This window comes from Mirounga leonina, unplaced genomic scaffold (genome assembly GCF_011800145.1).
Source record: "Mirounga leonina isolate KUSES-001 unplaced genomic scaffold, KU_Mleo_1.0 Mir_173, whole genome shotgun sequence".
Taxonomy (NCBI): domain Eukaryota; kingdom Metazoa; phylum Chordata; class Mammalia; order Carnivora; family Phocidae; genus Mirounga; species Mirounga leonina.
The window spans coordinates 24,011,731-24,022,522 of NW_023270447.1; the positions used below are offsets into that span (position 1 = coordinate 24,011,731).

Below are 10,792 nucleotides of genomic sequence, written 5' to 3' on the forward strand. Positions count from 1 at the left end.
AAGGCAGGGTGGGCGCAGAGGTGAGAGAAGAATGACAATGACCAACACATATCAAGTGATGATAATAACATGAAGACAAATAGAGTAAGGGGTAGATAGCAATGGGGGTTATTGCTTTTATAGATGGCCCCCAACTGATGATGCTTCCACTTGTGATTTTTTTACTTCAGCATGGAGTGAAAGCAATATGCATTCAGTAGAAACTGTACTTTGAATTTTGGATTTGGAATCGTCCTGGGCTAGTGATCTGCTGTACGATCTTCTCTCATGATGCTGGGCAGTGGCAAGGGGCCAGAGCTCCCAGGCAGCCACACGATCGTGAGGGTGAACAATCCATTCACCGACAATCATTCTGTACCCACACAACCATCCTGTTTTTCACTTTCAGTATTTAATAAATTACATGAGATATTCAACCCTTTATTATAAAGTAGGTTTGTGTTAGATGATGTGGCTCAACTGTAGGCTAATGTAAGAGGAACAGCATGGGCAGAGGCAGGAAGATGTGGAAAAGCAGACATTCTGGAAGCTGGAAACAGCCCATGGGGCTGGAGCACAAGAGCTTGTTCCAGAACAGGGTGTCAAGGCTGGAGTGGCAGACAATGCCTTGTCATGGAAGAAGGAGGATCTCATGCCATCCTAAGGGCTCTGGATGCCATGCGGAGCCAAAGAGGAGATTTAGGCAGTGACCTAACACAATCTGCTTTGATATGGGAGAATGATCACTTGGGTGGTGGAATAGAGTGGTTAGGAGGCAGAGGCGAGAGACCACAGGGCCCCTGCTCTGAAAGCAGGAGTGTGCATCAATATTGTCCTACTTCATAGTGTTTCCGCTCTTACAGGCTTGTCTCTCCTTCTCCTATTGAGATTTTATTTATTTATGTTTATTTATTTTCCTATTGAGATTTTAAAAGGTATTGTTGAGTATAATTACATCTGCCTGAATTGCTCTGTGAAGATCTATGTTGTCATTGTCAATCCATTTCTATTTATTATAAAGATCTTTCAAAATAAGCATGGATGTTGCTAGATTTTACTGTAATTGCCTTTGAAAATATACAACCCCATCGCATACTTACCATCTTGTTTGGGTGCTTGTGTCCTTGACTTTGGGGACTACTTGCATGCCAACATCTTTCTCAAGTTGCTTAAGGGCAAAATGTCCATCTGGGTAGGCTGTACATTCAATATAGGCATCTTTTACACTGGAAGCATTTTGGTCACTGAACTTAATTGGCGCTCCAAACTCACTTCGTTTTCGAGAAATCATATATGTAATCTGCAACACATGTGAGCAGTAAAAGTAACAGAATCAAGTCCATGGAAAAGTGGATGTTTGGTAGACAATACTGGTGCTCTGCTCAGATCCTCTCAAATCTTTCTTTCTCTCTTTCTTTCTCTCTTTCTCCCTTTCTTTCTTTCTTTCTTTCTTTCTTTCTTTCTTTCTTTCTTTCTTTCTTTCTTTCTCTTTCCTTCCTTCCTTCCTTCCAAAATTTATTTATTTGAGAGAGAGAGAATGAGAGAGAGCATAAGCAGAGGCAGAGGGAGACACAGCCTCCCTGCTGAGCAGGGAGCCAGACGCGGGGCTCTATCCCAGGACCCTGAGATCATGACCTGAGCCAAAGGCAGGTGCTTAACCAACTAAGCCACCCAGCTGGCCCTCAAATCTCTTTCTATACTTTGCTATACTATACCTCCAGCTCTGTGTGCTTTCCATTTTCAGGGCCACCCCCTGCTGCTCTTCTGCAGAGCACTGCTCTAGCTACCTGGGAGCACTTTGGTACAAAGGTAAAAAGAATAGGAAGTGACTGGCACTCACCAGTGTTGGACTGGTGGGAGATATGTGTAAGCCCATCTCCTTTGCTTCTCTTTGGGACAACGCAGGTGTCATTTACACTCCAGAGTTCCTCTAGGGGTTCAAGCTAAAGCCTTTTCTCTACTGGCCCTTTGCCTGAGATTGCATCCTTGTAGGACTTCTGCTATGTCCCTGTCCTGCTGCTTTTCCTATTCTTCTATGGTGCACTTTCATAATAAATCACTCACATACAAATCTTCTTCTCAGGGGCTGCTCTTGGAATGCCACTGTGTCAGGTTCCTCTGGCTGCTGTAACCAAGGGCCACAGCCTGGGTGGCTTAAAACAACAGGAATGAAGTCTGAGATCAAGGTGCTGAAGGGTTTGTTCCTTTTAAGGGCTCTCAGGGAGAATCCGTTCCTTGCCTCTCTCCTAGCTTCTGGTGACAGCCAGCAATACTTGCTGTTACCTGGCTTGTAGATCCATCACTCCTATTTCTGCTTCCTTCTTCACATGGTGTTCTCCCTATGTCTGTGTGTCTTTGCATGGCCATCTTTTTATAAGGACACCAGTCATATTGGATTAGTGACACCCATTTCCTAATAGGGTCACCTTCTGAGATACTGGGTATTAGGACTTCAACATATCTCTTTTGGGGAATACAGTTCTACCCTTAATACCCAAATACCCCAAACAATGACCATTCTTCTATCAAAGGAAATACCACATCCCCATTGGCAAACATAGCAAACTTTACAGATCCCTCAGGAATCAGTGTTGTTCAGCATTATAGAGAGGTAAGCACACTGAAGATCATATCCACGCCTCTGACCTGCTTTGTAGATTCCTTAACCAATTCTTCCTCAATTTCTTTTTCACTGCCCAAAGAAACCCATGGTTTAGAGATAGGTGGCTTATAAATGTATACATCTTCTGGAATATGCTCTTTATATTCTTCCTGTTCTTCTGGTACTTCTGGGGACTAGAGTAAAATAAATAGCACTCTAAAATATATGACCAAAAGTAAGTTATAGCTGCATGTGAATATTTTGCAATAAACTTTATGTTTGTATAAATTAAGCACTTCCTATTTTCTTTATTCTTGGTTCATGTTTTTCAACTAGGAGAAGGAAACTAAGCAAAAGGAAAAAAAAAAAGCCCATTTAATTTTTACAACAGCCCCAGAAATAGATACTATTGGTGCCACCATTTTGCAGACAAGTGGTTCAGTAACTTGCCCAAAGTCATGGAGATGGCAAAAGGAGAACCAGGAGTATGGGACAAAGAGTGGCCAAGAGCAATACTACTCCCGATTTATTGTTTCTACTCTCATTGGGACAATAAAAGGCAAATAAGTAGAGTATCTGTTACTCTGAGGTGTTTGATTTAGCTCATCTCTTACCTACTCTAAGTGTCAGAACCTGGTCTAGGTCCCAGGGAAAGAGAACTGAACAAGAATAATCAAAACCATGTATAGGTCTCCCCCAGAGGTATTCCTTCCCTCCAACAATCAACAAAATGCAAGGACTTGGCATCTGCTTACATTTAAATAGTTTTCTTTGCCCTCTTCAGTTCCAATAAGATAAAAGTTAAGTCCATATTTGAAGTCTTTGTCATAAACAACCAGAAGCTCATCTCCAGGATATTCCTATAGGAATATAATCAAAAGAGAAGGTCAGTTTTCTTTCAGTTTATTCAGATACAAAATTGATATTTTTCTAATCAATCATAAAAGATAACCACCATAGTGCTAATCTATGGCTCATAATCCCAGGTTGTAAAATTATTCTATTAACAAAGCTCTTAAAACTCAGTAGGTCTAGGGAAATTTACTACACAATTTTATTTCTAACAGGAAAAAAAGAAGCATTCCTTTTATTTGACATTGGTGCTCAGTAGCATGTTTGGAGACAAATCAGACCAAAATTATGAATTAAAAAATTAAAGCATTATGGGAAAATAAGAGTAGATTCCTATTCTAATTGAAAGTGGGCAAGGATAAGCTTTTCTGGCTATGAAGTAAGAGTCAGTCACTGATAGGTGACTTTTCACAGAGGATTATCAAGCAGGATTCCAAAGGAGGTGTGGGCAAGCTAGCATTTGTCTAACGTAACTGGGACCGGGGGTGGGGGGCGGGGGGAATGCCACAGATTTGAACTCAACAATCTCTCTGCCTTTTGTTATTATGTACCAGAAACCTCTTGAGGCAGGACTAAAAAATAAAGAGGGATGTTATACTTACCTGGATAACTTTTTTGACTGGATGGAAATCAGATACTGCAGCTCTGTTCTGAAAGTCTGCAAAAATATCTTCTTTTTTGATAAGTTTATAAGGTTGTTCATCTGTGATATCTTCATCTATTCGGCAGTTAAATATTTCCTGGGTCTGGGTAGTTAATACTAAAGGATAGATTTCTGGATGACCTGGGGAACGCAAAGTAGAATTTGGACATTAAATAAAACCACTTAAAATATTAAGAGGAAACAGGCAACTGTTTGCTTTAAATAATTGTCTTGGTTAAAATTTTAAAAGGCTTTAAAAATCATTGTTCTTATTTTTAAAGTAAGTATATCCATTACAGAATATGTCAAAAAAAGAAAAAAGGAAGAAAATAACAATTATCTGTAATACCACCTCTCGAGAGAGCCTCTATTAAGAGGGTGCTCTATTTCCTCTATCTCAAGCTGTCTTCTCATTTTCTTATCCTTTTTATCACCACCAGTTTCCACAGTCCCAGTCTCAGCTCTGCATCTACCCCCAAAACTTCCTCCCCCAACTCTCCCTCCCAACGTCCCGGAGTCCACTCTCTTCTTCTCCAGACCCTATACGCCTAGACGTCCTGACATCTTTTCTCTTACTGCTCAACAGATGTGCTAGCAAGTGGAGAAGTGCATGTGGCCTCTCAGAGTGGAATTTGGGGCTTATTTTCCTACAGAAATATTTACCCCCCCACCCTAGTGGCTCTATGACACAATTATTCAGGTAATTTGGGGGCAGGGTTAATGACCATATGCATAACGCTGAGTATATGTGGAAATATATTCCAAATTGCAGTCAGTTGGCATAATAAACATTTGGAATACAAGTTGTTCCTAAATTAGGGACAAACTGCCATTTTTCTCTCCTTGGGAGTTGGAAATGGGGGAGCTGGGATCCAAACTAAGGTCCCTGCACTCTTACTACCATGCTATACTTTCCTTCTAATGTGTGGACACAGCAGAGCACAGGAGAGGGTCCTGCTCCTTCCTCACACGTGGTCGGGAGGTGACAGATTACACTCCACGGGATGCAGTCAATGGCAGTTACTGACCTGGTAGCTGATAGAGCAGGAGCCACAGACAGACTCAAGCTCTACATAACTCACTCCTCACAATCTTACTGTGTGTACAAGGAAGAGTCCCGTGCCCTACAGACCAGAGCCCTCAATATACATCAGTTGCCCTGCATTTTTTAAAATAATTTTTTAGAAGATTTTATTTATTTATTTATTTGACAGAGAGAGAGCAAGCGAGAGAGCGCAAGCACTAGCAGGGGAAGCTGCAGGCAGAGGGAGAGGGAGAAGCAGGCTCCCTGCTGAGCAAGGGAAGCCCTATGTGGGATTTGATCCCAGGACCCTGGGATCATGACCTGAGCCGAAGGCAGAAGTTTAACCGACTGAGCCACCCAGGTGCCCTGATTGCCCTGCATTTTGAAACAGAGCTAATTTAAATAACTCCTATGTATTTCATCTGTACTTTTTTTTTTTTTTTACATTTTGGTTGCTATTTCCTTTTTTAAAGCAGTTTTATTGAGATATAATTGGCAAACAATAAACTGTATATATTTAAAGCGTACAATTTGATAAATATATGCATATACACATGAAGCCATCACCACAATTGAGGTAAAGAACACATCCATAATCCCCCAAAGTTTCCTCCTGTCCCTTCCTCCCTGCACCCCTCCTGCACCCCTAGGCAACCACTGATCTGCTTTCTATTACTATAGCTTAGTTCACCTTTTATGGACTATTTATAAATGTAATTACACAGTTTGTATTCTTTCTGTTTGTCTTCTTTCACTCAGCATAATTATTTTGAGATTCATTCATGTTGTTGCATGTAACACATGGTTCATTCCTTTACATTTCTGACTGGTATTCCATAAAAGAAAAGATCAATTAAGCAAAGATTTCTTAAGATTTATGACTTTGGGTATTGTATCTAGGAAATCTTTGCCTAATCCAAGGTCAAAAAGATTTTTTCCTATGTTTTCTTCCAGAAGTTTTATAATAGTTGGTTTTATATTCAGGTTTATGATAATTTTGAGTTAATTTTTGTATATGATGTGAAGTATAGATTGAAATTCTTTTTTTTTTTGCATATAGATATAAAATTGTTCCAGCATCATTTGTTGAAAAGACTGTCCTTTCTCCACTGAACTGCCTTTGCACTTTTTTGAAAATCCATTGACCATATATATGTGAGCCTACTTTGGGATTCTTCATTCTCACTCATTGGTCTATGTCTTTATAATATCTTTTAAAAATAGTAACAACAGTTAGCATGAACCGTCTTTGTGATGGCTCCATGTAAGGAAGTGTGCGTGTACTATCTAACTTAACCTGCAATAATCTCGTGAGGTAGTCTCGCTACCTTGTTTTTCAGATGAGGAAGCAGAGGCTCAGAGAGGTGAAGTCATGGGACCACACTGTCATTAAGTGGCAGAATTATGAATTGAGCCAGGTCTAATTCCCGAGCCTGTGCTACTAATCACTTGTGGTGAACAGAATAGAGTCCCCCTGAAGGTGTCCATGTCCTAATCCCTGAAACCTGTGAATAAGTTACCTTATATGACAAAAGAGACTTGCAGATGTGACAAAGTTAGGGAACTTGAGATGGGGAGATCATTGGGCCCCTGAGCAGGGCCCAAGGTAACCACAATGGTCCTTGTAAGAGGAAGGCAGGAGGGCCGAAGTCAAGGAAGGAGATGTGACAAAGCGGCAGAGGTCAAAGAGAGAAAGATTAGAAAATACTACACTGCTGGCCTTGAAAATAGAGGAAAGTGCCAAGAGTCTATGAATGTAGAGAGCCTTTAGCTGAAAAAGGTAAAGAAGTGGATCCTCCCCTCAAAGCCTCCAGAAGGAACCAGCCCTGTTAATACCTTGACTTTGACCCAATGAAAGTAATGTCAGACTCCTGGTTTCCAAAATTGCAAGATAATAAACCATTTAATTTTTAAGTGTTTTAAGCCACGAAGTATGTGGTAATTTGCAGCAATAGGCAATTAATACATCACGGATACTCTAACCTGTATTAAAACATGACTTAGAATTTGGGTAAATTATTTAATTTTGGGAGTCACAGCACCTCCATCTATGTCATGGCCATAATACTGCCTACTTCACAGAGATAAACAGATGAGAGGAGTGTGCCTGGCACAAAGGTGTTGCTCCATGTATGTTAGCTAAATGTAAAAATTACATCTATTTTCTAGAAATCTCTAGACATTGCCCTTTAGACCCTTAGGCAACAGTTTTTTAGTTAGTTTGTCGTTCCCTTGGTTCTTGGAAGGAAAGGGAATCCCAGTTCCCTGGGGCATGAGCCACAAGCCCTGAGTAACAGTTGACAATGTCAGGACCCCACAGCAAGGAAGTCAGAGGGGTCCTAATGTTGCCCTGGAAGGTCTGGGGGGTAGAGGAGAGATGTTCTAGTATTAGGTAAATCAACACCTACTTTCAAATCTCACTACAACATACTGAGGCTTTGGGTTTTTTTCTCCTTAAATAAATAGACATCTATTTTTCATCCCATTTACTTTCTGCAGAAATATCTCCATCAGGCCCCATTCTCAGGTTCATGGATTTTCTTGCCAGTCAACACATTTAGTCAAGACATACTTATTGAGCAATTACTATGTAAAATCATGGTGTTGGTACCAGGGTTAGATTATCTAGAGGGGGGAGACAGACATCAAACAGACAAATACACTCAGAAATACAGAAGTACAAATCATCACAAGTGCTACTTGGAGAAAACAGGGTGAAAGGTAGAACTTAGAACTAAGGAGAGTGGGAGTGGTGGTGGTCTCTTTAGACGAGAAGAATAGGGAAAGCCATTTTTTCATTCATTTATTCAACAAATCAATCAACAAATATTTGCTGAGTGCTTATTATGTGTCAAGATCTCTTCTAGGCATTGGAGTACAGTGGTGTACAAGGGAGTTTCTGTTCCCCGGGAGTACACGTGTGCATGTGCGTGTGTCAGTGAGAGTGAGTGTGCACAACGGCCAGCCAGGTGTGTGTGGAAATAGATTATAAATGCATAAAGAAATAAATACAATCTTCATTATTCATGGATTTTGTATTTGCAGATTCACTTGCTAAAACTTATTTGTAACCCTGTGCTCGCTTTGGCAGCACATGTACGAAGATTGGGACGATACAGAGAAGATTAGCATGCCCCCCCTGTGCAAGGGTGACACACAGATTTGTGAAGCAGTCCATATTTAAAAAATAAAACAATACAAAAATGTATAACCCCAACATCAGTAGTCACGGTGCTTTTACCGTCATCAGTGGCCATGCTTACGGTGGCAAAAAGTTTGAGGTGCCCAAAGGGCACGTTCCCAGCTGAGGTCAAACAAGGTGATGCTCTCCATCTTGTATCAGCCCTCAAACTGTAAACAAGTGTCCTTCCCACTATTTAGTGCCCCATTTTTCACATTTCTGTACTTTTTCCGTTGGTGATTTTGCCAGTTAAAATGGCCCCCAAGCATAGTGCCGAAGGGCTATCTAGCATTCCTAAATGCAAGAAGGCTGGGATGTGCCTTATGGAGAAAATGCGGGTCTTAGAACAGCATCGTTTAGACATGAGTTATAGTGCCATTGGCCATGAGTTCAATGTTAATGAATTAACAATATATATTAAATAAGGTGTCTTTAAACAGAAACACACATAAAACAAGTTTATGTATTGATTGGCTAATGAAAATGTTGTGACCAGACGCTCAAAGGAACCTAACTCTGTATTTACCCTAGGAAAAATAGCTCAATATTTGCTAATTCAGTGTTTGCAGCAACTGTATAGAACTTCCAAGAAAAACAAGAATTGACTGTACTTTAATTTCAGAATTAGGGTAAGTGCTATGAAGGCAATAAAATGATACTAGGTGAAGGAGAGGTCAAGGAAGTCCTCTTGCAGAGGTGGGATTGGAGTCTAGATCTGAATGTTGAAAAAGAGATAGATACATAAAGATCTGGGGGAAGCTCTATCCAGGTATCAGGAGTAGCAAGAGCAAAGGCCCTGAGGCAGGAATAACTTTGACGTGCTCTGTGTTAAGCAAGGCCAGTGGGCTCTAGGTTGGGGGGGGGGGCGGGGAGAGAGGAAAGAGACAGAGACAGAGAGAGAGAAAGAAAGGAAGGCAGAACCAGGACTGGTATAATGGCAAAGTAAAGCCCTGAGAGAGTTTAAGCAGGAAAGACACATGACCAGGTGGTATGCAGAATAGATTGAAGGAGAGTGAATGGAAGCAGTGATACCAACTGGGAGCTAAGGAACCAACCCAGATGAGACGTGTGGAGGTCTGGACTAAGGTTGCAGATGTGGACATAAGGTGAAGTGGATGGGATATATTTTAGAGGTGGAATGGTTTCATTGGGGGATGGGGAGGTGTTGAAGGGAGAAAGGTGTGAAAGAGGACTTTCAAGTTTTTGAGTGGTATATTCATTAATTCAATAAAGTATTTATTGGGCAGAGTGCCCTGTTCCAGTGCCATTTACTGTCAGCTGACATCCTCCTGCCATCCCCACTACCCCTCTACCACCCTGGCCCAAGCCACCACCTTCTCTTTCCTAGGTTCCTGCAACAGCTTTCTGCCTGGTCTCTACTTCTGTCCCTGAAGTTCTCAGCTAGGTAGCCAGGGTGACACTTTCAAAACAAGTCAGATCCCATCACTCCTCTGCTTAAATACCACTTGAGTAACCTCCATCCTACATGACTCAGAGTCAGAGCCCTTACAACAGCCTACAAGGCTTTTAGATCTTCCTCCTCCCCAACCCTCACTGTTTCCTCTCTGTCTCTAAACATGAAGGGCATCACTTAAGTCCAATCTAAGAGGAAAGTTTCAACAACCAAAACAAAAGATCCTGTTGGCATAAGATTATTTAGCCTCTAAAAGTAGGAGCAACATTAACTTGGTTGTCTAAGTTCTAGTTTATTTGCTTAAAAATTAGCCTCTTTTCTTGAAATACTTGAATCTTACCATGAGGTACAGATAAATATTGACCACAAGCCAGAGTCTTAAAAATATTATTCTAATGAAAGTAATAACTTGCAGACTAACTTTCTAGTCTCTTCCATAACCATACCCTGTTAGATTTGTGAGAGACTGCTTGGTTCAAGTCTATTTCTCAGTTTGAAATTCTCTCTCCCACTCTTTTTATTCTTTTTTCAAAATTTTTCACTTTATATTCTAAATGATATAATGTAATTTTAGCCCATGTACATCTTGATCAATCACTTCAATTTGTATTTTTGTTTGCTCATTGCATATTAAGATATTATAAAACTGGGGTCATAAATTCTAAATTAAATTTCCACTTACCCATGCTCTCCATATTTATAGGTTCTGTTTCTTCCCTATCTAGAATATAATAAAATGATGTCACATTTACATTTTTGAATCAAGTAAACATTATAAGTTTATTACAGTCTTTTACCAGCCTCAAAGCACGAAACATAAACAAATATACAATGAAGATTTAAACTATTTTATGCATGATTAAATAGAATTTGAATAATTATCTTTTTTCACACAATTCTCTCTTAGTGATACATTTGCTATGGCATTCATTATATGACATTTAACAGGTATTATAATGAAATGAATCAAAAATAAGAATAAATCTCCATACTTTAAATTCCATATGTGGTTGACTTTATGACATCAAAACTATTTCATTATTTGATACATTAAACCACAGTCATTTTGGTGGCTAATATAGATACAAATACTAGAT

At 40.1% G+C, this 10,792-nt stretch overlaps 1 protein-coding gene and 1 non-coding gene across 2 annotated transcripts in view; one reads left to right on the top strand and one right to left on the bottom strand.

The window, feature by feature from the left end:
• Nucleotides 1–10,413, bottom strand: part of DNAI3 (dynein axonemal intermediate chain 3) — a 62,000-nt gene extending 51,587 nt beyond the window's left edge. The window contains exons 1-4 of the mRNA XM_035018145.1: nt 10,378–10,413; nt 4,036–4,217; nt 3,337–3,441; nt 1,080–1,279 (exon numbers count right to left, since the gene is read on the bottom strand). Coding sequence (XP_034874036.1) covers nt 1,080–1,279; nt 3,337–3,441; nt 4,036–4,217; nt 10,378–10,390 — 500 coding nt within the window. The 5' untranslated portion in view covers nt 10,391–10,413. The remainder of the gene's footprint in view (nt 1–1,079; nt 1,280–3,336; nt 3,442–4,035; nt 4,218–10,377) is intronic.
• LOC118020432 lies at nt 8,176–8,284 on the top strand. Its single transcript, XR_004681873.1, has one exon. It is a non-coding gene; the product is annotated as a U6 spliceosomal RNA (small nuclear RNA).
• Nucleotides 10,414–10,792: the final 379 nt, after the last annotated feature.